General features: G+C 39.6%; 1 protein-coding gene across 6 annotated transcripts in view; it reads right to left on the reverse strand.

Annotated features, from left to right (window-relative positions):
* Nucleotides 1-3,481: 3,481 nt before the first annotated feature.
* Nucleotides 3,482-26,128, reverse strand: part of CABIN1 (calcineurin binding protein 1) — a 110,699-nt gene continuing 88,052 nt past the window's right edge. For all 6 annotated transcript variants that reach the window (XM_027661724.1, XM_027661725.1, XM_027661728.1 and 3 more), the window contains 4 exons: nucleotides 18,651-18,942; nucleotides 7,352-7,516; nucleotides 5,366-5,592; nucleotides 3,482-4,881 (listed from right to left, as the gene is read on the reverse strand). In XM_027661724.1, the coding sequence (XP_027517525.1) occupies nucleotides 4,738-4,881; nucleotides 5,366-5,592; nucleotides 7,352-7,516; nucleotides 18,651-18,942 (828 nt within the window). In that variant the 3' untranslated portion in view covers nucleotides 3,482-4,737. The remainder of the gene's footprint in view (nucleotides 4,882-5,365; nucleotides 5,593-7,351; nucleotides 7,517-18,650; nucleotides 18,943-26,128) is intronic.

Below are 26,128 nucleotides of genomic sequence, written 5' to 3' on the forward strand. Positions count from 1 at the left end.
TCTTTAACTCCCTGGTGAGATTTGCTTGGGATTCTCTAAGTGTTAATGTGAAAGGGCCATTTGAGTGAAGTTCAGTCATCCTCCAGAAGCCAACAAACCCAGATGCTGGTTCACAATGCTACTGGTTCCATCATGCCCTACAAGGACAGCAGAGTCCCAAAAAGGCATAACTGGGTTGGGGTACAGCCTGTGGTGCAGTATCCCGAGGTTACTCCCCAAATCCTGAATAGTATTGTAATTTAGCATTAGTGGATCCCCAGTTATCAACTAGAAGGGGAAGACAATAATTAACATTCAGCCTACAGTGAACTTCTTACCATCATCTTCAACTGCAAGAGCAAACCTTCTTCATCCCAGCTTTACGTGACTAAGAGAGAGATCACAAAATCTGTGTCTGCTGAGAGAGATCACAAAATCTGTGTCTGCTGCTTTTTTTGTGTGCATCTCAACTCGCATACCCTGCCCACCCAGTCCCCTAAAAGTATGACAAGCACCTGCAGGAGCAGAAACAGACTGTGCTTGGTGTATAACACTGTACACCCAGGCAGTACACCACAGATGTTTCACCTTCACTGAAATATCAACACCACTGCAAAAGCAGGGTAGGGAATTTAACAATGGTGTGATCCCACCCTGGATGGTAAGACTTTGTCTGTTCTCACCTGGCCCTTTATTCAGCCCATTTTGTCTCCTATCAGCTTCAGCTGCTGTGCCTTCCTCTCTTCCTGGTCCCTTTCTCCCTGACCATATGGTGTTTATTTTGGCTGCAAAAGACATTAATTTCATTATTCATGAGGAAATCTCACTCTAATTAAGAGGAAAAAAACCCAACAACCAAGAGACAACAACTGCCAAGCCCTAGTACATGATAAAATTAAGGAGATACTTGGTATCTTCCTTGATCTGCTATTTTGGTTGTGGAAGGAAACATTATTAGCTTTTGAAGAAAATGCTACAGCATTTGTCAGACAGTGGGCAGAAGCCACTAATGACAGCTGTGCCCAAGAAAATTAATTCTTAGTAAAACACTAGTCCTCCTTGCCTCAGAGAGATAAATTCTCAATGGTCTTAACTACATAGATTATATAAACCCGGGAAATAAAATTGCATTACACAGCCAAACCCCAGTACTATGCACATTAACAGTACTCTCACCTTAACAGTGCAAGACAGCTTACTCCATGCAAAAACAATGCCCAGTAACAGCACAGAAAGTATATTAACTCTCCACAAATTCCTCTCAACATCTGCTTCAAAATCATTTCTTTTTCCATTTGCCTTGGAACAAAAATGGTTTTGCTGTTTTCCTGAAAGTCTTAACAGTGTGGCTTTTCAGTGGCCAAAAAGGATTTGGTTTTTAACCAATTACTGTCAGGAGAAAAAAAAAAAAAAAGAAGGAAGTAAAAGCCTCACCTCACTTGGTCAGAGACTTTATGTTTACTTTAGACACCAGACATTCCTGTCCCTATGGCTTCACAAGGAAAAACCAAATCAAAAACATACCACAGCAATGTACTTCAGTAGCTACCATTTACTTGCCTGGCACATCAGAAAGACACCTGGGAACACTCTGTAACAATGGTTACCCAGTAAATCCTGAAGACAGATGTAGTGTTTACATTTGATATGCAATTTGGTAAACTGGATGTTGCCTAGGCTTGGATTTCAAGCTATAACCACCAGAATTAGACTGAAATAAATGAGATTACTTGAAGTAATTGCTAACTGAAGTTTAACTGTAATGACTTTCTTCCTGAAAATTCTACAAGACTCTATGGCCAAGCTTCAGAAGATACCACACTAAGTGAGTATTTCTGTTTGTAAGAGTTTGAAGTTCTTGCTCCAAGTACATTTAGGGATGGTGCTTCAAACAAACATCATGTCTCCACACATCCACTGATCTTGGCATCTCCATTCCAGAATACGGCTCCTTGAACTGATGAACTACATAAACTGTACTTACAGAGAGATGATTTCACACACAGAGAAGAAGAGCTCCTTCAGTGCACATCAGCAGTTACACCCCTTGATGAAGAAGGCCCACAGCTGAGCAACACACTTATTTAGTCAGCAGCAGAAGGGCAGGATTGGAAGGAGGTGGCCTGTGCAGTTCAGTCTCTCAGTAACTTCTTGAGCTTGAAAAAAAGTCCTTGAGCTGCTCAAGAGCATCATGGGAATAAAAAATGATAGATTAAAAAAAAAAACCCACATGAAAACCAGGTAAGAGAGTTGAATACAGGACAAAACAAGTTGCACAGCTGCATAGTTTGAACATCAAAATGAGTTTAGAGCAGATCAGCAAATTCAGCTCTCTTTGCTGACAGAAACAGTTACACTTACTGTTCTAGCTTTCCTTAACCAGCAAAAATTTAAATCCTTCTCAAAAAGCAGGACTAGAAGCCAAAAGAAAACTCAAGACCAGGCATTTTAGGAAGCTCTGGAGAAAAAAAAAAAAAAAAGGCAAAAAGCTTAATGCCAAGGAATCCTTAAGAATAACAAAAGAACTAATTTCAGCGATGGACTCAATTAAGAAAATGAAATGCTTTATACATCAAACCATGTTAAAGTGTGGACCTAAGAATTTGAATGTGATCTTTAAGTTAGCAATACACTTAAGAATATACATTAGCCAAAATATCTGTGTAGTCTGTTCCAGTTGAAAAAGCCCTATTCAGAACTACATCCTCACAGTTGTTTTCCATTTCTCATAAGAAGCTGATGTTTTCCTATGCTTTCTTTTAAAAAACCTGAAGATCATACTTGATTATCTAAAGCTCCCTCAGCCTTTTACCAGTCAATGACTACACAGTATTCTATACACTTCAAATTAAAGAGCAAACACTGAAAATATATTACTACTGAAAACACGTTTGCTTTTACCATTCAGCTGCCTCACAGTTTTCCACATCAACTGCATTCACCTCACCTATTAAGAGAACAAATTACACAAACAGTTGCTAATACATCCAAAATGAACGTGCTCACTTGCCTATAAACTACATTTTGTTCAAAACAAAACCCCCAGAATATGAGAATAAACTTGCAATGCAAAGTTTGATGCTGCTTCTTTTTATCCACAGTCCATCTGCCATTCCTACAGTCAGGGAGATTAATCACTGTAATAGTGCATTAAGTGCTAGTTTGTACAGCCAAATATTCTATGTGATCCCGCTCCCCAGTGATGCCTTCCCCCTTGTGCTGTTCATCAGTATTCAAATATACCAGGATGGGTGAAAAAGAATTCACATCATGTCTTGATGGGGAAGTGAACCTGTTGCAGGCAATCTTGGCAACACTGCTTATCTGGGTCACACAGACCAAACCCACCCCAAGAGCTCTGGTAGTCTTCAGAAAACAAAGAGGCTTCCATCATGTCCCCCCAGCCCCTTCTTCCTTATCCAAGAAATAAAAGGAAAGAGGAGTAGTACTCTCTCCAGAATCATGGTACCTTGTGCCCTCTCAAACAAACAAGAGACAACAGTACATTTCAACTTTATTAGAAAAAAACCCCAAAAGTTTATACAAAGCTCTGCATTTTACAGAAAACCAACCCCCCCAACCACAAAGAAATCCGACATTGCAAGCTGTATGCACTTCTGTTTTCATATACATACATATATATATGTACATACACATATATATATGTGTGTGGGCGCACGCGTGTGTATATATAGTGTGTGACGTATTTTTTTTTGCATGGTTTGCATTCATTATTTTACAAAGTTAACATTCAGTAGAAAAAAAAAAAAGAGGATCTTTGTTACCATTATTTTCTCATATAAATAACTGTGAGCAGTCCCTCTGCAGATAGATAAAAAACACCTTTTCGTGTCATTCTGTAAAAAACAGACATTACTGAAATGGTACTGAAATGGTACTGAAATCTTTCAAGTTTTTTTCAATACCACCATAAAAATATCATCTAGCCCCCAATTCAAAATGCTTGTCCAAGGCATTAGAAGAGAAAGGACTGTAAGACAATTCTGGAAAGATCAGTTCTTTACGCCAACATTCAGGTAGATAATTTTTGCTGGACCTCATACATTGGTGCGAAATGAGCACAAAGAGGAGACCAAGCTCTCTCTGTCTGCCTGGAAAAGCTGGTTCTTTTGTCCGTTGTCACTGAGTCAAATTCCAGCAAAACACTCAGCAGTGTGAAGGAGCTGACAGACTCTCAGCTCACCCTCCTTGCCCTATGACAAAGCTACAGACTTTCTTGATGCAATTATACCAGCTCAGTAAATTTTTCCTACTCCATTCACCTTAAAAGGAGCTGTTGGACTAATCATGGCATGGTTAGACAGACATCAGGTTGCTGAATTACTGGGAGAAAAACTTAGCTAGAGGGAAAAATGCCAGACAACTGAAAAGAAGAAAATGCTATAGAAAAGAGCTACTGAGTGACTCCCAAAGCTGTGGTTTGAAGAAGCAGGAACAGCAGAGAGATAGGAATTGCAGCACAAAACATCCTTGTGTTTACTGCAGTTAACGGTGACAGCGTGATCCAAGTTAATTAACTTCCTGGTAAACAATCAGTCTTTCCGTCAAGCACCATGATGGGGAGAAGATTTTGAAGGCAATACAAGTGGTTGTGGTGACAAAAAAGGTAATGAAAGTGAAGAACATAATGATGCCAATTAAATGGAGAGTAATGCCAATGAAGATGTTTCAACTCCCAGAGATGCTGGCAACAAGAAGATGGTAATATGGTTGGTGTTGATGATGGCCAGAATTCATTCATATGTCCATGTAGTCATCATCTTCATCAGTATCACTTTCCAGTGAGGATTCCTGGCTTGAGGTCTCTAAGATTTCCAAAGCTGGCTGACAAAGGCTCTCCTTCTTTACATTCGCTGCAGACTGAGCAGACAAAATAGCAGACTGATCCCAAAAAGAGAGAGAGAGAATATATTGCTAAATAGTCAGGATAAACCCATGATCACAGGGATAAAAGCCCACTGGTTGTTATTCCTTCACATTCAATAGCTCTCTTACTTCTATGAAAGATATGATATCCTAATGTGAAACAATATGACATTTGCCAGAGGGCTTCCCCACAGTTAATGTTCTGGTAGCTTCCACTAACCTAAGAATTGTAATGGCTGCACTGGCTCACTCAGCCATCTTTGTAATTCCTTCCAATTCAGAAAAGGGATAAGGACTAGAATAGCTCTGATTTCACCCACAGCCAGTATTTCACCAATCCTTAAAAAACTGGCTCCTGCCAGTAACAGGTACCACCTTCCTCCACTACTTATACTGCCTCTGGTTATGAACTGCTGCTTCTCTCATACAAGTATTTTACTGAGGGGAGAATTAAGATAAAAACAATAATCTAAAAAAATTACTGTTTCCCTTTTATTACCTTTAATTTTTGCTTGGTCTCTTCTGAAATGCTGCCCTTTGGAGAAAGGAGGGTGGGAGTGGGTGGAGTGACAGTGATCTCAGGTGGAAATTTGGTGACAGATGAAGGTATGAAAAGCTTTGGCATGTTGGGCAGAACGCGAGTTTTTACTCGGGTGCCATCTGTCTTGTTCTGTTGACTTCCCAAAGTCTGTGAACTGGAGCTGAGTTCAGGCTTGGAACTGGAGGCTAAACAGAAAACAGTAAGAAAAAACATGTTAGAAAGTTATCTAGGATTTCAGGTGTCAAAGAAGAGGGAAGAGTTCATTGCTAGACATATGGCTGGCTCAAAAGGCCTTTTTTCAAGCCTTGCATAAATCAAAGCTTATAACCAGAAGAAATTGCCTCAAGATTGTAAAATGACAACTGGAAACCAGTAATAATTTAAAAATATCTTACTGGACAGCAGAAACTCAATCTGACCAAGAATGACAAGTGGCAGTGTAGCACTGACCCACCTGCATCTAGTTAGAAGGCCACTACAAATACCATTCTCCCACTTGTTTCAGATACAATCATCTCATCTTTGTATTCTCTCTCTCTCTCTCTCTCCCTCCCTCCAATCTGTAATGAAACAAATAAAGCTCCTTAGCTTCAGTTTTGAGTCTTTATTTCCTCCACCACAGCGCTGCCTCTTGAGAGGAACGCCTCAACAATTTAAGAAGAATATATGGTAACACTCGTCAAAATTTCCTCATTACTCTCTTCAAATCCTGCCATAAAACCCTCCGTGGTGTGCTCATGCTGCTGTCTCCCACACTAGTTAGCATCATTTCCACATTATTCCCAAGTGTCTCAGCTTGTGGTCTTTACAGTCCAAACTTACTCAGAGAGTTTGTTAAGTACATCTCATAAGAAGGATCCAGCCCTTCCCTAGGCACTATCACATTACAAAGTCATACATACACAACAATAACCAGGAGATGACAACACTTTCACATTAAATATTGAAAATTTGTTAAAAGATATTCCTTACTAATAATGCTACTTCACATGGAGTCAAAATTATTTTTTTAAGAAGCTGTATAAATGAAAACACCAGAGCCTTTCTCAGTCTGGTAATAATGACAAGTGCTCATATACACTTTTTCAGATGCAGTATTGTCAAATCCAGCTCTAGCAGATTTCTGGAATGGACACAGCCACTTATACACAGCAAAATAAAATGCCAGTTTCCTAATGCTACCCTGAGAAACAAGCAGCAGCAGAACAAAGTACTAAGGGATGTAAAATTGAATTTTATGTTCTCAACTGTGCACAGGAATGCAAGAGCTGCCACAACAGATGAGGCACAGCTTTCCATCAAGGTCAGTGACCCATCTCCATGGGCAGCCAATCCTTTGTGCCTCTCACAAATAAGGAAAAACAAGATACCCCAAACATGAATATCTAGATTATGCTTGCCTGAAATACCAGGTTTTACATTTTTTTCAATTAAAACACCAACTCCTACTTCTCTTGGGAGAGGGCAGAGGAGGGATAGAACACATTAACTGCTATAATGTTGGGTTTTATGATTACTCAGATTGAGTCAAGTTTTGTGAAAAATCGTTTCCTTCTGCTAAATATTCCAGTAGTGTAATCCAAAGTGTTATCATACTGCCCCATGTAAGATTTCAATTAAAAGAAAAATTCTACTTTAAAGGATGCACAAACCACACTGTTTGATAGCCTGGTACTGGGAGGTTTTTTTACCTGGCTTTGCTGCCATGGTAATATTTAGCATGCGAGACATGCAAAGAGAATTACCATTAAGGGGTGACAAGGCACTTGCCCAGGAAGCTGGGACATGGCCAGGAATGCCTCTAAACTCTGGAATACTTGACTGGAAGGCAAGCAGAGAAACTGAGGAATATCAATCCCAACTATCCAATCGATCAATGCCTACAGATTGATCCACAGCTCACCACCCCATTTCAGAATTCCCTGAAGCACAGGAAGCTCATACCTGGGGTACAAACATGTCCTGAATTTGTGCTGGTCACGGACTCCACTTGCCAGCAAACAGGCTCTGGTGATGGTGCAACAGTAGCCATTTTCATCTGCTGACAAAGCCGTGACTCCTGCTGCTGAAATCCAAGCCCCTCCAAAGGCACTTCAAGCTCTTCTTCCTCTTTAGTAATGAAATATAATTCACAGATTAAGAGACATCCTGATCTCTCTCCTAAGCCTCAATCCTTTTGTTGTCTAACCAACTGGTAGAAAAAATTTTTTTAACCCTTGCTCTATTCTTCATTACATGACTGAGTGAAATTAAATACTGTGAAGCTGAGAAGGCAATACCAACTTTTTCATACTTGGTGCCACCAATTCAAACTCTTGGAAAAATGTAAATGTCATTTAAAAACCAAAAGAAAAAAAATTTGTGTATAACATTTTGTTATCTTTGCACATCTGCAAAAACATGTGCAACTGAGCATTTCCTTTGGAGATGGGAGGGTTGGAACACCTGCCTCATGTGCAGAGCAAAATCCATCACCCTTAACGATGAGCCAGCTGTGATCAATGGGTCTCCCTCTGATCTATAATCACAGGTACATCCTACACTGACTTAGCTCACTGCTAAGTAAGATTAATTACTGTGAACACGGAATAACAGGGCCAAAGCCATTTTTCATGAAATCAATATCGAGTTCTACTGAATGCCCACATTTCACTGTACCTCCATAAATACATTATCCTAAAATTCCCACCTTCTGTATTCTAGAACTTGGGATGTTTGTGACTCTGAACCCATGTATGCCTGTGTACAATCTCATTATTATGTACCAGCTGTGTTAAACCACCTTTCTTACACACTGAGCTGCATATTGTACATAACAGGAGTAATTTTCACTGAGCTACCAAGAGCTACTGGTGCCCTTTCTGGAAAGGGCAGACAAACAGCAGCAAGCCTTTCAAGGCTATGGTCACACAAACAAGCTTTTATTCTCTCCTAAAAATGAAGACATCCTTCAAAAACAACAGGCTGTCTAGTCTAATTTGAATCACCTTATATTCACACAGGCTAAGGTGTGCACAGGCAGCTATCACAGACCAGCAGATGCAATGGATATTCACAGTCTCACTTGCTCTGAAATTCTTTGTATGTCCATGCTCTAAAGTAATTTAGGATTTTGACAGTGCAATGTCTTAAAAAGGAACACATATTTTAATTTTTCCTCATTGGAAAAATGCTCCCACCCACTCAAGTGTTGAAAACACTTCTCCATCTTTACCAATATAGATAAGAACTTGGAATTTACCATGGTAATATTCTCCTGTATGAGAGTTCCCCTTGCAGAAACTGCTTAAGACAACATAACAGCTTAACATCAGATCAATGCAGTTTAAAAGATGTAACTTTTTAAAAGAATTAGACTTTCTATGGTTTTTGAATAACTTGTACGAAATAAAAGCTTACCAAAGCATGCTGTAAGTTCTTTGATCCACTAATTTTCATTGGTAAAGAAAAGAACCCATCATCTAAACTTGTAGCTGAAAGCCCATATAAGCTTTAGGATAAATGAGATTGCTTGTAGAAAATTCTCCAATAGTTCCCGAAAAGGAAAGGTCACCCACTACAGCACAAATCACAGGCAGCTTCTGTTCTGTGATGTTCCACTCACTATCAAGTACAAAATGGAAAGGTCTAATGCAGAAGAATTCTCAGTACTCTCTTGCACATTTCTCTCTGGATACTTCAAAATACAGCATTGGAAGTAGGAAAATAATAGTTGCATCTGTACACGTATTAATAGACCAGATCAGCTTCAAAACAACACAGAAGGAAGGGCTCAGCTACAGGGATCTTGACTAGGAAAATCCTAATTCATTGTTTCCCTGCTGAAGAAGCAGAGGACAGTGAAGGATCACTCTGGGTGTTGCCTGCCATTTACACCAGACACAGAAACCATTTAACCACACTGACAAAGTACAAGAGCCTGCAGGAAGGAGGATCAGCCCTAATGTGGCCTGAAGCCAATAGACACATATCCCATTACACTGCCAGAGCCTGACGACAGGCTGCACTCCAAACCCAGGAGACTCCCACACTGAAATGGCTTCAAGACACTTGATCAAAAGATAGGAAGAAACACTACACCAACATTTGAAGAAAGGTAAGATGAAAATGATGATTTCAGATTACTCTACAAGACAGCTGAGAAGTCAACTGCTTTTTAACTTACTCCAACATGCCAGAATCACAGTCTTAAGTATCTCGGGTAAGTACTAACAGAATCTTTCTTATCCACTTATTAACCAAGAATACAAACCAGCAATTAACTTAGCAGGTACAAAACTATATACAAATAAACTGCAAATCCTACAGCCTCAGCTGTACTGCTAACAGAGAGCAGTTTTGTAAGTACTAAACTACATTAGGGACTTATTAGTTCACAATTCAGAATAAGAGCTGTGATTTGCATTATTATTTAACGACAAAACTCTACCTCTTATGCTGATTACAATATTTGTTTAATTGTAAGATAGATCATTGCTTAAATTGATTTGCTGTACTTTATTTTAACCAAATTACGCCCCACTGACAAAAGCTCTTTTGAGCAGCCTATTGCTAGGAAGATGCTACAAGACTGCTATCAGTCCATATTCTTTAATCTCCACCTTCCATATCATATTTTTGTTAAGTTTTCAAGATGCACTTTTATAGTGTAGTAAAATTAGATTTAAATTTGAATAAAACTATTTGTCAGCCATTTTTAATGTAGAAGTACATGAAAATGAAAAGGTAGGAGTCTGGCACACTAAGTGTGTATTTCTATCACTGCACTTCTGCAAACAACACTTGTTAATATTCTATTAGGCTGTGCCTTTCAGTACATGAGAAATCAAGAACCACTGCCTGTTAATCAATCCCTTGCTGTCAGAGATGTTAAATACAGTCACAGAATTCTATCCCCTGATTGGGTCATACACTGAATTCTTTCTGGACTACAATTTTAATTTTTTTTTTAAATAAATCACTTGAGTAGCCTTGCTTCTAAGTTAAAAATAAAGTTAACGAACAAAATATTTTTTAGAAATCTTGAAAAAAAAAGAAAAAGTTATTGCAGGGATATGTATCACAACTGATACTATTCATACTTTTATACTGCATAGATATTTGTTCTATTTTTTTTCATTACAGACAAAAAGGTCAAAACAGAGAAGGACAATCAAGAAGACATATACAATTGGATCTCTTTATTATTTGTCTAAAACAAATTTCTGAAGAGAATATCTTGATATTTGTCTTGAGGAAGATGCTGTTATAGCCCCGAACATAATGTCCTAGTTCTTCTAATAAAAACTTTCCCCAGGGAGGTAAAGACTCCACTAACTCCTGAGCCACAATATTCTGCACAAGTACAAGAACACAAGAATATAAGTGCAGCATATTCTGAAGGTGTTCAGAAGCTCAGATTTAATATCAGTTAATAAATCTTTTGGTATTACCCAGTACTTGTACTGTCCTGGCAGGTTTTCAAACACTAGCTCTACAAACCCAGGTTAAAATAAATTCAGTTTCTGAAGACACAATATGCAACAGACACTTGTCCCTAGGCTGAGGACAGGACAGGTACTGTACTCTGGAGACCCATTTAGCACTCTCACCTTACAACACAACACACAGAAATTAAGCACACAGAGAAAAGCACAGATTTGCAATGCACATCACTGTTGATATTGAAAAGTTCATCTCCAATCGAGCTGCATTACAAGGATTTTTTTTAGCCTTCCCTCTCCCAACAACTGCCTAAATACACACAAAATAGTACACGCAGAGAAAGAGGGACATCATACCTTTCAACATCTCCCTGCTTTAGTGAGGAAGAAACAAGCTGACAACAATTCAGTGCAACAACCTACTCCAGCTTTCCTCTCCAACCTCTTCCCACTTGTTGCCAGGGCAACCAGTGTTTGCAGATGCCTATAGCGGGCGCTGGGTTCATGACTTCATCACAGTTAATATCCTCTCCCCGTCTCTCTTTATACACAGAATATACTACATACATACATCCCCGCACTATAAACACACAGGTTATACAATCCTGCAACCCTTTTTATACTGAGACCGTTCACTTTGCTGTTCTGAGGTATCTAAAATGAGAAACAGCACTGGCAAAACTAATCACTTGGAAATTTGCAGATGTGGAGAAAGTTTAAAAGCAGTAGTGCTGTAACCAGTAAACAGCTGCTCTGGTCTCTCTGCACTGAACACTTAATCATTTGATTTCATCATGCTGTCAGGTATGAGAGACATTAACATTAGTGTTATAAAACATTTTATGTGGAATTTCAAAAAAAATCCTTTAGTCATGCACTTAAACCTCTTACATGACAACTGGAAGACAAGCCTAGAAAATGTGACTAGCACCTGGAAAAAAATGTCTTCCAGTTTCTGACAGAAGCAGTTTGAAGTATTACAGCACGGATATGTTAAGTAACACACAGTGCATGCACAAAGCCCCATTTCATTATATGAAAGAGGAAGGAGCTGAGCTTTGAACTCCAGGACTGAATACTAACATGGTTTCAAAAAACAAAATACAAAGAGAAATGTACAGGCAACAACCTGAAGTGCTTAAGTAAAGCACTTGCACTACTTGCCTTCACCCCTCTGCAAAACACCTTCCCCAGCAGCTCTGTGTCAAGAAAAAAAGTCTGAAAATACATCAGTATGATTTAGCAGATCAGTACTACCTTGCCATCCAACCACTTCAAAAGAGAAAGGATTGAATTCTGTGTCCCTATAGACTCTAGAAAATGCTTATCTTTCTAGTCCCAGTAACAACTAGTTTACTCTGTATTTTACTTGCCACCCATAGCAATTGCTCTCAAAACTCATTTACCATACAATGTGGAGACTTTTTTTCATGGTGATGGAAACAGGTCTGATCCTTTGCTCCCTGACATACTGGAGTAAGTATCTTAGACATTTCCAAAGAATAGTACTAATGTGAAAACAATTCATTTTCTGTATTCCATCTGCCTTGCCCTCCAGCTGGGAATTAATACAGCTTTTTTCCCCATACAGCAGTTGCAAAGGCCATGGAAAGCTTGAATTTGAAGGAGCTCAGAGTTTCCTCATAAACTGTGCTACTAAGTCCATGGAAAGACTGCACTGGAACACAGGTTGGTTCAGTAAACACAGTGAAGGATGTTGACCAACAGAAACAATGGGACAGTGAGACTACCTAGCTCATCACAGGATGTGGCAGGTATATTTGATAGCCTTTCCTTACACATTTTCTTTCTCTAAATTAATTCCAAATATCCTGCCATGAAATTTATTTCTAAAAAACCACCACCGAGTTATAGCTGTAGAAATAAGTATTTGAACTTGAAATGCCAAATTCAGGAAATTACACTCAAAGCCAACACAAAGTCGTATGTTAAAAATTAAGCATCAGAGTACTTTTGGCAGTGAAAAGCTGCAGAACACAAGTTCTATTGCCCTCTGAAAGGAGAGAAATTCAAGCAGTCTGGTGAACAGAAGTTCTCACTGCAATAGCATGGCACACTGCTATATTTATCACTAGGGTCCTGAGCAGGGAGAGGGTACTGTACAATTATATGAGACATACCCCAAAATGCCTCCTAATACTGAGCTCAGCTGTCACAGAACAACATTAATGAGATTAAAACAGAGTCCTGCTGTGAAAGTGCTTCCTGAAAATAGTCCCTGGCCCATACTAACTCCCAAGCTAACAGTCACTCCCTCTAACAGTCACACTGGGGCCAGTCTAACAGCACAGACAGTGGAATTCCTGTGTCCAAAAACATTTCCTGCCACCACCAAGTGTCCTAGAGGTGTAGAAAGCTGGTATGCGTGCTGGTAAAGAAAGGCTCTGAAGTTCAATAATAAATTTCCTTCTCTCGTTCTTTTAAGCAAAACAAACCTTCAATTTAAAAGAACAAACAATGGGCCTAGATCCAAAAGGCAACACTTTGATAGTCAACTACATGAACTTTCAAATGGTACCATAAAAACACAGCTAATTGATATCTGTGTTTAAGTATCTGACTCAGCAAGCACACATCACTTGGAGAGCACCACAGAGCAGCACCTGTGGATAAGAACAGTCACTTGCAGTCTACTGCTTCTGAAATTTCTGTACTAGTTATCACAAAAGCCATAAGACCTTTCCTTCACCATCAATATTTCACCCTCCTCTGCCCTGAGAGCCAGCTAAGCATGATGAAATTAGCAAAAGCAGCTGGTAGAAAAATCTCTTAACTTAATATAATGGCACCCCACAATTTGCTAAGAACTTTGTAAGCAATGCAATACCTGTGCAGAAGGCTTACAACTACAGCTCTCTTCAGTCTTCCTTTGTGCAGGAACATATGTAAATTTTATGCCGCTGACAGCAATCTAAAACTAGTGAAACTGAAACATATTGTAACCATTTTACCCTGTTCTTTTACAAAAGGTCTCCAAAAAATGTGTCTCATTAGTGCAAGGCATCCACAGGCCAGTGACTCCCCAGGATTTTCAGAGGAATCTGAGGGTGCACAGGGCTAGAGAGCCTTTCAGACCACAAACCTGCTCTAACTGCACTAAACCCCTGGCTTCACAACATAACAACTCACATTTGGCCAGCTACCACCCCTATTTGTTCTTACTGACCCAACACAGGTACATAAAAATGACAACAGTTTTAATGTCTAAGGATTTTCTGCAGAACATTGGACTGAATAAATAAAACTTAAGAAATCTGAAGTGTAGAGATCAGAAACAGACATTAAGTGTACTGAAAAACTCTTCTGGAATGACTCTGTTTCAACAGAAGGCAAATCAGCACACTTACAAAGGGAGGAGAAAGACATGACTGCCTGGTACTGCCTGAGCACTCAGCAAAAAGGAATTAAGAAGTCATTCACAAACAGGAAACCCCTGCTGGCATTCAGCAGGTGAACTTGTTTTCAGAGTGCACCTATTGTGAAAAATAAAAAGCCTCAAGAAAAGCAGGGATCAGACAAGGGGAAGTGAAAATACCAACACTGAGGAGGCCGAAGCAGCAAGAGATCAGAGAGATCAAATGCAGAGTTTGCTGGAGGCAACCTCGGTGATTTCTGTTAATGACTCTGCAGTTGCTAACAGGTGGGCAGGTATGGTGGGGTGGTACCAATGGTGTGGGGCTACAAGTATTTAAAGAAGAGTTTTTAAAGCCTTCAAAACTGAGGAAGACAGCTATCAAAAAAACAGGACAAGTCGACACTGGAAATGAAGGAGAAAGTAATAAAAGTAAGATGCATACAAGTGACACAATAAAACAGAGTAGAACATGTGAACTTAAGAGAGAACCTTCGTGCCAGGAAACTGCAATATGGCTCCTATGAGGCCACAGGTCCTTGGCCAGCTTAACTTTTTCTGTGTTTCAGCTTTTTTGTGTCATCTGTCAAGAAGAATTCTGTGCTATAAAGTATAATTTAGAACTCGGCAGAAAAAGCAAGGTAAGACACTGACTGCAATTAAGAGGGTTGAATGTTACAGTCATTTAAAAGGTACCTGAAAGTTTGAATTGAAATGCACAGTCAAAATAAGCACGGCCAACAGGGCCAAATACCTTTGAGTATTTTGCGTAAGCAGGAAGTTCTCAGTACACAGAACTAGAGGCTCTTAAAATCTGTGTTTGTCTTCAGAAATTTATGACAAGCAAACTGAGGAGACACTGAGATCAGTATGCAGTTAAGCTCAACTAAAGATGGCAACCTACAATCTCCACTCTTTCATTCTGACAGAAACAGGAATTGTGGATGCCCACTGATGTGTGGGTATCCAGAAGCTGTGAGGAATCCAGGTGAGCCCTTGTGCCATGCACTGTTTTAACACAAAGACAGATGCTGTCAATGCAATGCTGACATTCTCTGTACTAATGCCTTATGTAAACTGCCTCAGTCTTCTGAGAACTCACCAAGGTTGTGTATCAGTTGTTAAATAAACTAAGTCCCAGAGTTCTGGGAAAAAGACACTCCTTACACCTGAAAGTATTCTTACGACTCCAGCACCCAGTTAGCCTACAGGATGTCATATTCCAATATTGTTACTGAATTCTTAGGACTTCTCACTTCAAAAACCCTCTTTAATTGGAACATCTGTCTTTCAGAGAGTCTGCTGCTGCCCACACACACTTAAACAATTTAATTTCATTGCCTGCCATACAATAGTCTACACACATTTCTACACAACTGTCCTCACTTGCATTTATTTCTTGTGCTTCTCAAACTTTAAAAGTTCTACAGGTTGAACTATATTTACACCTCTACTTGCCCTGTTGTGCCTAGGTAACAAACATGTGAAATTACAGCAGAATATTCACATGTAGTGCCACTTCCCTGCACAAAACAAAGAACTGTCTTCCCTAGCTCTGAATTTCTTAGTTTGGACAGCTATATCATGACCTCGCTTTCATATTGAAATGCTTAGGCCTTAAATGGCCAAAAATTTAATAGTGAGGAAGTGTTACTCTTCTACTCTGATTTTGTATTCCAACTTGCTAGATAACTGGCTTTAAACAAAACACAGAACTTTAAATAATTCCAAGTACAAAAGCCTTCTCTTGGTATCAGAAGCCAAATATGAATGTTTTACTGTTCATTCCTTATCAGAATAAGGACAGTGAAGAGGAAGAAAATGTCAAGATTTTTCAGCAATTTAGGACAGTATAATACTGGAACACCGTGACAGGCTGGAGGGAGTTTACCTTAATTGTCCTATTTTAGTTTCTCCAGAGAAAATTTTAGGCTGAGCCACAGAGGCAAATAGTCCTAAGTACATTTATGCCTAAATGTAGGAAACTACCACTATCATCACTCTGCTGCTGGACTCCATCACGCTGTATTTTGTAGTCATGTACTAGATAAAATCTCAGTAAAATATTTACATAAGAAATGAGTGGCATAGCATCAACATTGCTTGGAAAACCATTCCTTCTTCTGGGTGAAATCACAGAAAATGAGAGCAGCTAATACTCTCTGATGTGGAATACTTTCACATGAACCAATAGATACAGGAGGAGGTGATGAGACAAAAAAGATGAAAACAGTTTGCTCCAAAAATGGGAGGAGTTTTTACACAAACAGAACTAACGGAAGGCAGATGAATAAAGGGTTGTAACAGAATTATAAATAATTCTTTTTAGAGGAGGTACATGTAAAGGTAGGAGAACTAAAAAGACATAAGGACACAGCAGTAATTGGTGTCTCTCTCAGCTAGAGAAAAGACCTGTCAGGTAGGTCTGAGAGCCAGAAAGCCAGATATAACACAGGCATTCAGCTTTGCAGAGAGACCCTCTTGATCTTCAGACAGTTTCAGGAGTGTAATTCTGGCAGCTAACCCTTCCATGTCCCTCAACCAAGATGATGTATAGAAAGCACGAAAGAAGAAAGAAAAATATGTAACTCTACAACCCTAACAAAGCTTAGGAAGTCAAAAGATTCAAATAAATGTTCTAATCACTGTGATGTGGCCTGGGGAACTGCACGTCAGAAATGCTCGGGAGCTTTGTTTGAAAGCCAAAAGAATGCCTGAGTTCCTATCTGCATTGTCATTCCTACACCACTCTCCTTAGTAAGTGTATAACAACTTCACAGAGGATTAATATTTTCCTCCCCTTTTGTCTAGGCACAAATCTGAATTAGTCCTTGTTGAACAAGCTTGCCAGGAAATCTTATGGCACCATGAAACTCCATTCTTTAGCTTCACAAGGACAATAACAAATGTGGTTTACACATTGACTAAGCCATTCCTTCCTTATCACTCCCCTTTCCTTTCTTCCCCTCCCAAGACAATCTCTCCCAGGAATTGTGAAAAAGGAAAATTAGACTTTTATAATACAACTGCTAATACTAGATGTTAAATTTCAATTTTGTCCTGTACTCAGAGATTAGCAAATTGGGAAAACCTCTTTCTCCCTAATTTTCACTGCTGATGAATTCAGACTATGTGCATTCAGATGCCAAGGCTGATTACATATAGAAAGAAATGAAATACCAGAAGTATAGAGACAGTATAGAGACTTCAGAAAGTCACAATTCCAGACTAACGAAACATCCCATCTCACATATGTGGACACTATTTCCACTGTATCTTCATCCATCACTTTCCGCAATACCTGTTCTGTACATGGTTCATTCATAACTTTTATCTGGGCTCCTATGACTCTGTCTGTGGCATTTGGTGAGTAGTGCTAGAGCCCAGGCTTGTGAACAGATGGAGAGAGCACAGGCAGCAGCAGATGCTTTTTCAGACAGTGTTTCTGCAAAGGTTGCAAGAAGTACAGGCTATGGCAGGTGCTCTGCCACCTCAATGTGCACCACATCCCACAAAATGTGCACAACCACCTCTTCTGGGCACCCAAGGCAAGTCTGAAATTGGGTCTAATCTTACTTCGTTCCCCAAAATGGATCAGTACTGCCCTGCACAGAGGCTTTTTGGCTGCTAAAAAGCCAGCCTGCCATGACAGCAGTAAAGCAAACCACAGCATTTCTAATTTGCTTCTTTCCTCATCTAGAGAACTGCATAGGACCAGTTACATAACACAGCCATAAACAAATCACACAACTGTGCTATGGAATAAATAACATTTGTTGGGTTTCTTCAATCCTTTCCTGTGCTCTAACCTGGCACATAACCACACCAGGGCTATAAATAATATATTCCCAACATTCTAGTCCTGTCAGATGCTTCTTTTCTCAAATGTGAAAACTAATAGTGATGATAAACTAGCTTTATGAACCACATAGAATCTTGTTCATCAGTGTTATATATCTCCACACATATATGCAGGGTAGTGAGAACTGTGCAGCTAATTATGTTAATCAGGTACTTCTAAGACAGATGTAGGCTGCCCAGCAATTTATTTCAATGGTAATCACTTTAAAATACCTTAAATCTTTTAAGAAGTTAAAAGACCTAGATCCTCAACTCTCTGAAGAAAGCAAAACAATTTCAATTTTAATGCTGCTAGAGACTTAAATTCTCTAAAACAGATGAATATTTTTAGGCTGCTATTCCATGATTCCACATACAAATTACACTGAGAGTGATGACTCTTTTAATCTATCCTACAAATTAACGTATGTATTAATTATTTAGGTGTACCCATTTCAGGACCAAGACAAAAATCTCTGTGTAGGCTTTTGAATGCAGTCTAGGGATCAGAAAATGGGCCAGAATCAGAACTGGGGCACTAACTCACCATGTGGCCTTGGGAAACTGAGTAGAGGGGGCCAAAACGTTGTGTCTCCCTGAGACTTACCACGGACAATCTCACTCATGCTGGGGGCAGCCTCTGCAGTTTGACTTCGGAGGTGCTCAGTGTCCCTGTGTGACTCCTGGGATGTAGGTACTGAAGATGCTGAGGAGGAAGAGGATGAAGAAGAGGAGGCTGGTTTGGATTTGGAATGCAGGTCGTTCAGTCTCAGGAGGTTTTCAGGAGTCACAGTGTCTGCATTCACTGGGGCAGGATGCAGCGTGGCCGGGGCTACCGGGAAGAAGCTCTCTCTATTGTCCTTCGTGTGCTTTGGGGTTGTGGGGGCTTCTCCTGTGGACTACATTAAAAAAAAAAAAGAGCAGGCAGAGACAGTGAGGAAACATTAGTAATTCTGCATGTTCTACCTGCTTCAGTGACTGCTGCAAGCAGCACAACATTTTACAGACAGCAAATACTCTCTCTAAAGTGGAAATAACATAATAGTGACTCAATCACTATTATAAAGAAATCTTTTCTCCTTTATGGATTATTTTTCTGTTCTTTATGGTCTGTTTATCAAACTAGCACCTTAACACTTATCCACACTCACATTTACAAAGTTTTATTTAACACATCCCTCGCAACGAAACACACTTTTCTGAACTCTGTAATTAAGCATGAGTTACAATCTCCTATAAACAGAAACACATTTATTTCATTTAAAAATATGTTGACAAATGCTTGACCAGAACAAACAGATCTGCAATGCTTTTGGAGACTTTGCAAATTATTACAAGAAATAATTCTTAGCGAATGATGTGAGAAGAAATGGAGAAAGCAGAAAAACATATTTGCTTGTAAAATAAGCAATCAGCCTAACCCCAAATCATAAATTCCTGGTAACTGCAGAACTGAATAACACTGGTGTCCAATTGGAACAGGCTCAGTGAGAGCTGCTGCCTGTGCAGATGTAGGAGTCGCACCAAGAGCAAAGCTCTTCTCCAAAGCCAGTGCTAAAAATTTAATACAGTGTCATTTATTATACAGACAGAAGGTAGAAGGGGGACATAAATTCACCAAAGAAGGGAACAAAAGTATCCATAAAATGAGTATCTTCTCTATAATTGTTATCAGTAATCAAATAAAGTATTCTTGCCTGTGAGGCCACAGAAAGCATTTATTTCACACTCTTTGCAGTCTTCATTTAATGGAAACTTATTGGACCGTAAAGGATACGGTTGAATGGAATTCTCAGATGTTTAATTGTCTGTCTCATACCTCTACCATAAAAAAAAAACACCTCATTTTAACCATAGTGATAGAGTATGAATGTTTGAAATAGAAACAGAGTTCTGCTGGCAAATGTAAAATCAAATTGGGCCCTAATGTCCTAGATCACCAAAGATTTATTACAATGCCAGAAGAGTCAGTAGCATTTCACTGACAGAACAGAGCAACTTCCAGCTCGAGAAAATGCATATTTAAAATTCAAAGGTGGGAAGAACACAAGTACTTTTTTTTTTAATAATTGGTGGAATGTATTTTTGAAGTTCCTGAACTTGATTAATCAATCTCTAAAAAGCATACAATTAAAACCTGCCAGATTCTATGTGTACACAAAAAAAATAAAATACAGCAGCTATATTCACAACAATTACCATATTAGATCAGAAAAAGGTCTATTCTGCCTCTGAAAGCTGCAAGTTTCTGAAGCTTAAAGCATCAGTCCCAAAATTAAAGGTCTCCACATACAAATGGGATCACACAAACCTGATATAAATTAAACTGCAGAAGAAAGCCTTAAGCCAGAAGTGAGATCACTAGAGGAAATGTTTTCAGTTGTGATTTAAAGGGAAAACCCTTCACACCCATACGCTTCATTAACTTGCCTGATACATGATGTAGAACCTGACATATCTGTGCTTGTATTATATCCAAAATTTCTTCATGAGAAACACATGAAGGTACTTACTACTACTTGGGTACACAGATGTTAAAAATATATCTGCATCTCAAACTGCACTTCTATAAAAATGCACAGCTATTTCCAGACAGAAAGAGGACACTCGGAAAGTAAGTCAGCAGTACTTGGCTGGTACTCAGAAGAAAAATGATTAGGGAGAGAAAGAGTGCAAGACCATGGAGTTACTCCTGCTGGAGGGGACCTCTGCAGGTCTCCAGTCCAACCTCCTGCTCAAAGCTGAGCTGACTCCGCAGTTGGATCAACCCAACTCCAAACTCTGCCAAGGACGGACATTTGAAAGCCTCCCCAGGCCCTTGTTCCAGTTTTTTACCACCTTCACAGTGAACACTTCTTTCCAATTACTTCATCCAAATTTCTCTTGCTGCAACTTTAAATGGTGCCTCTTGTCTGGTTCCTTCCTTTCTTCTGCAGACCGCAATTCCATAACCCCACCCTCCATTACTCTTCTCACCAGGATGAAGCACCTCAGCTCTCTCTGACCTCACAGCTGTAAGGACACGTGGTTGACCTGCGTCCAACCTCTTGCCCAGGGCTCCAAATCTTTTCTGGCAGAGCTGTTCCCCTGTCAGGCTGCACAGGGATCATTCTGCTCCAGGTGCAGGACTCTGAATGTCTCTTTGAACCTTCAGGTAGTTCCCGTCAATGCAATCCTCATCTACTGGATTCCCTGGAATGGCAGGTAGCTCAGCTTTCTGCTACACTGACCACGCCCTCCAAGTTGGTGTCACTCCATACATCCCATCATCTAAGGCATCAGTGAGGCCAATTAACCAACACACATTTAACTAGGTAGTAGTGGAGGCAGGGACAAACACAGAAAGGCCATCTTGTAAGTTCTAGATGATCAAGCACAGAGAGAGAAAAGGTTGGGAATGAAACAACCCCTACTGTTATAAAAAGATGGAACCAAACACATATTTAATTTCTATCAAAATGAAGATGCTGTATCGGGGGCAAGAAAAATAAACCAGTTTTTACTTTGGATCAGTTCCCCCAGGTGAAGTTGTGGCTTGGGAAGGATTTTTTTTTTTCCAGAAAAATCAGCCTGCCTCATAATAAGAGAAACATTTTATTTCCACAAAAGAATAAAGCTGAAAATAACATGATATGTTTGTCTCAGTAAAACCATGACCAAAAATTCTAATGTGCAGTCAAAAAGTACAGCCTTATACAAAAGAAAGACAACAAAGAAGATTGTTGTGTTTATGGTTTTAAAAGGAACCTTCCAGATGTGACCTGTGTAAGGCTGCTGCAAACAGACAGGTTCTTTTCAACCCAATGAAAACAGAGACCTTGGGAAGAGAAAATAAAAATCCTCTCAATGACTTTCTTTTCTCAAAAGAGGGGGTGAAATAAAAAAGGAAGAGAAAGCTTCCTTTGAATTAAGAGCCAAGTATTAAAAAACCCACCGTTGGCTACTGTGCATTCTGCAACTCACAGAGCCCTAAGAAAAGGGATTTAAACCTGTTTCCTATGTTTTACTGGACTCAGAAACTGAAGACCATCCAAAAGTTGTAAGCACAAAGCTCAGATGAGCACCACAGTGAGGTACACACTGTTTAAAAGATTTTGGTTTTAGTGAAGGGGTAAGAATTCCAGCACCCCTGAGCAGTAAGTGATGCTACTCACAAAGCCCAGGTCAGGATAATGACACTAACTATACTGCTCAAGACTTATGGGGCCACGTTTCATCATTCTGCAGGAAAACACAGGACCCTGTAACACCACAGCTGAAAAATAAATCCAGAAAAACTCATTACAGGAAGTCTTGGATTTATCAGCAGCCCTTTATGTTCATCTATTTCTACTGCTAAATCAGCAGCAAAGCATATTTTTTCCACAGACATACTGCAGGAAATTGAGAGGCAGTGACAATCCTTTACCAGTGTTTTATGTGGTTTCTCATTAGGAGATTATTTTTTAATTTTTACTTTGCTGTGGCACTAAGTCATAACCTAAGTCAGAACTTTTCCCTTCCCCTCTCCAATCCACCTCACCATGCTCAGTGTCTCTGTTACTACCACTATTATAAAGTGGATTTAGTCACCAAGAGGAAACGAATCTTTGCCTGCATTGATGAGGATGTTACTTACAGAACAAGTGCATATAACTGATCTAAAATGAAAACTCTTATCTGCCTTCTTTCTGTCTTGTAATTTACAGGTTCATCTAGTCAAGACTGGACTTCCTTCTAGATTTAAAAAAAAAATATAGATGAGGTACTGAAGGGTATGCAATACTACTTTTCCACTGACTGCTATACTACCAAAGTGGATGGAAGAAACATTTAAGGCTTTTTAATATCCAAATGATGTGTCATAGATGGTCCATTGCTTCCATAAAGACCCATTATCTTACTTGGTCTTCTTCAAAAAAATTAGAAATGTTCCTTATTTTGAAGAATGTATAAAGGTGAAATTTAAATGAACAATTAGGGTGCACATCTGTGTAAACTGTGGCTATTTCTGACCTATACAGGTTACAAAATCAGGCTCCTCATTTGTTAGAACTTTGACTATTTCAGAAGACTCCTCAAAGAGTTCATTTAACTTCAGGAAAGCTATGGACAAAGCCTTCCCATGTTGAAAGCTGAGACAAAAAGAAGTGAGGGAAATGCTGGAAAGCCAGCACTGGGACAGCCTTCCACCAATAAAAGTATCAGCAAAAGTGCAGAACTTTTTCACAGAAGTTAGTGCAAAAACAGCTCCCTATAGTTTCCCAGTGAGGCATTTCAGTAGTGAGACAAAAGCAGCAATAAAGAGTAATTGTGCATTAAGATAAAGCATAAGAAAAATTTTACTTTGTAGCCTATCTGTGAAGTCATAAACCAGATAACCTGACCAAGGGTTTCTTTTTACCATACTTACTGTTTTTTCAAAACACATTTTGAAAAACAAAGAAATCCTGCAGCAACCTTGCTTCTCCTGCTCCTGGAAGGGCTCACTGCCCTGAGGCTGTGGGAAAAAGTAACAACCAAATGTTCCAAAGAAAGGGAAAGTGACGGTTTTCCCAACAGAAGTTTCCTAACGAAAGATGCTGGCACTGCAACTGTTATATAACATCTTCTTGCCTTTTTTTTTTTTTAAATTATTCCCATGCCTGAGTTTAGCACAGTAGTAGGACTGAAGTCAGAATCCACCTCACAAAAAGGTGTGCCTTTGTAGAAGGATTACCAGCACATCCCCACAAAACCTGGGAGCTGTCACACAAACTGGGTGAACAATATGCTGGCCACATTCCACAGTATTACCACTCCAACTGCTGCTCAGTACTGTGTTTTAATTAAACTATATCTATTAATTCTTTTTTCCCTCTCAATCTCTCTACAGCAGTATTTGAAAGAAATCTTATTTGGAAGTTTTCTTCCAGGTACATTAGAAATAGTAGCAGTATCCATAATCCAGATTCTGGAGAACCTTGAATTTCCTAAGACTAGAGTTTTATATACAGAAAATAACAAAGGCTTAAACACATATGACTGACCTGCACTCTAGCCTAAGTAAATATCCCATTTACACAAATACATGCAGGGGCTCAATGTCCTGCTCTACACAGGCAGCCATACTCCAGCAACGCTTCCATACACAAAAACCTCATTATTGGGCCAAGAGAGATCAGGTAGCAGGATGAAAAATATTAATATACAAAGTAAAAGATAAAAAGTGTCTGTTCTTTCCTTCATGTTCACTTAATGATTGCTTTCTGCAGGAGACAGAAGGAGGAGAGCTGTTAATTATATCAAGAATACACCTCCAGGATAGAGTGAGAGGGGGATGCCATGGCAACTGGCAAATGCAACAGTGAACAAAATGGTCACCCTTTGGTAGGAGACCATGAAAGAGTTCGTCCTTTTGTCCCCCCCATCCCCACCTCCTCCTTCCCCCTCCTTTCTTGTCATCTTTGTTGCATTAATAAAGCACACAGACAACTCAGGAAAAACAACTTTTTCTGTAAGCAGTCTCTGACGTCTTGATGTGCAGGAAGAAAAGATGAAAATTAGCAGCATGTGGGTGGAACAAAAAGGGGGAGAAAACACATGAGGTAGAACTAGAGATGATTATTTTCTAATTATTTAATATTTTCCCGATCTCCTCCCATCCCCAGCAAAGTGCCTTTACAGAAGGCTTTTAGCTGTTTCCTGAAGAGAACAGCTTGGTGGTTTGTTGCTTTGTGGGGGTTTCTTCTAATGTGAGAATTCAAGAAGAAAACGCTCTAGACACCCAAGGCAGTTCAAACAAGTCACTCTCAAGTTTCTTCCTTGAAGAAAAAAGCCTAAAAGCCCGTGTCACTGCAGTGCTGACTGCATTCCACAGCAGAAAGGGAAAAAAATCCATGGGAGTGCCCTCTAGCTTCACTCACAGAAGACAATTTTTTCCTGTTCCAAGTAAAATGTCACATTCACTGTAAGGTCCAACTTAGGGACTGTGCTATCACTAGACTGATGCTCCAGAGTCAATCTGAGCACCTCTGACATTGTGTGTGGTTTCAGTTGTAGTCCCTGTACAGCAAACCCATCACTCATGATCCCCTAAAATTCTCCAGTACGAGGCTGTGGATTAAGACAACTCATCACCAGCACTGGGAAGAGGCAAACACTGGTGCAAGGAGAATATAAGACCCCAGTTACCTGTTTTGGAACTAGAGAAGGGCAGTGAGAGCAGCACTAAACCAGCACCTTCCCTTAGGAAATACTGCTTTTATATTACAGAAGCAGCAAAACTTTATAAAACCTGGGATCATGCTGGCAGCCCACGAGGAGCCTGAAAGGCACAACTCCTTTGCATAACCTGATTGTGCCTTTGTGTTTATAATAAAATTTACTTGTTTTGATTCTGGAGGCAGCTTCTTCATGAAGCCTCATGTTTAATTAGACCTGACATTGAAATCTGCCAATGAGTTTTGACTGTAGGTTTAGAGAAAGAAATCGGGAAAGCACTCGGAGTTTGGCACCAGCCAGTGGGAGAAGGTGGTCATGGATGTGTTACTTTGGAAGAGGTGAGTGAAGCAAAAGGTGAAAGGGAGGATTTGATCAGTCAGAACGGAGCAGGGAGAGCTCAAGGTTTGGCAGCTGGAGCAGGAAAGGGCAGCTGAAAATTTCTTTTCTCTCCCTCACACTTCAGGGATGGAGTTGGTCCCAGAACAAGGATTTTTTGGCTAAGGCAGCAGTGAGTCTGAAATAACTCAGCAATGTTGAAATAGCCCCTTCTCATGACATTTAGATGATATACTATACCATGAGGAGCCAATAGAAGTTTCAGCTCCTACAATGCTACCCATTACTAAGGCTTTCTACACACAGTCCCGTATTCTCAAGGGTCACAACACAGGACCAGAGACTTAATGGCATTTTGGAACTTTGCCTTTGAATGCTCTTGTATTTTTAGAGATGTTAAATCCAGCCCTGTGTGCAACATTGATGTCTGCAATGTTTTAAGCTATTTGTTTTATATAAATTCAGTTCCCAGGATTAGAGATACCCTAACACAAAATCACAGAGTTTTATCTGTCGTGACTTTCAACATGGGTGAAAGCTTTAATTTTAGTAATAAGGCATTCAATA

Source organism: Corapipo altera, unplaced genomic scaffold, assembly GCF_003945725.1.
Source record: "Corapipo altera isolate COAL_440 unplaced genomic scaffold, ASM394572v1 150, whole genome shotgun sequence".
Classification (NCBI taxonomy): domain Eukaryota; kingdom Metazoa; phylum Chordata; class Aves; order Passeriformes; family Pipridae; genus Corapipo; species Corapipo altera.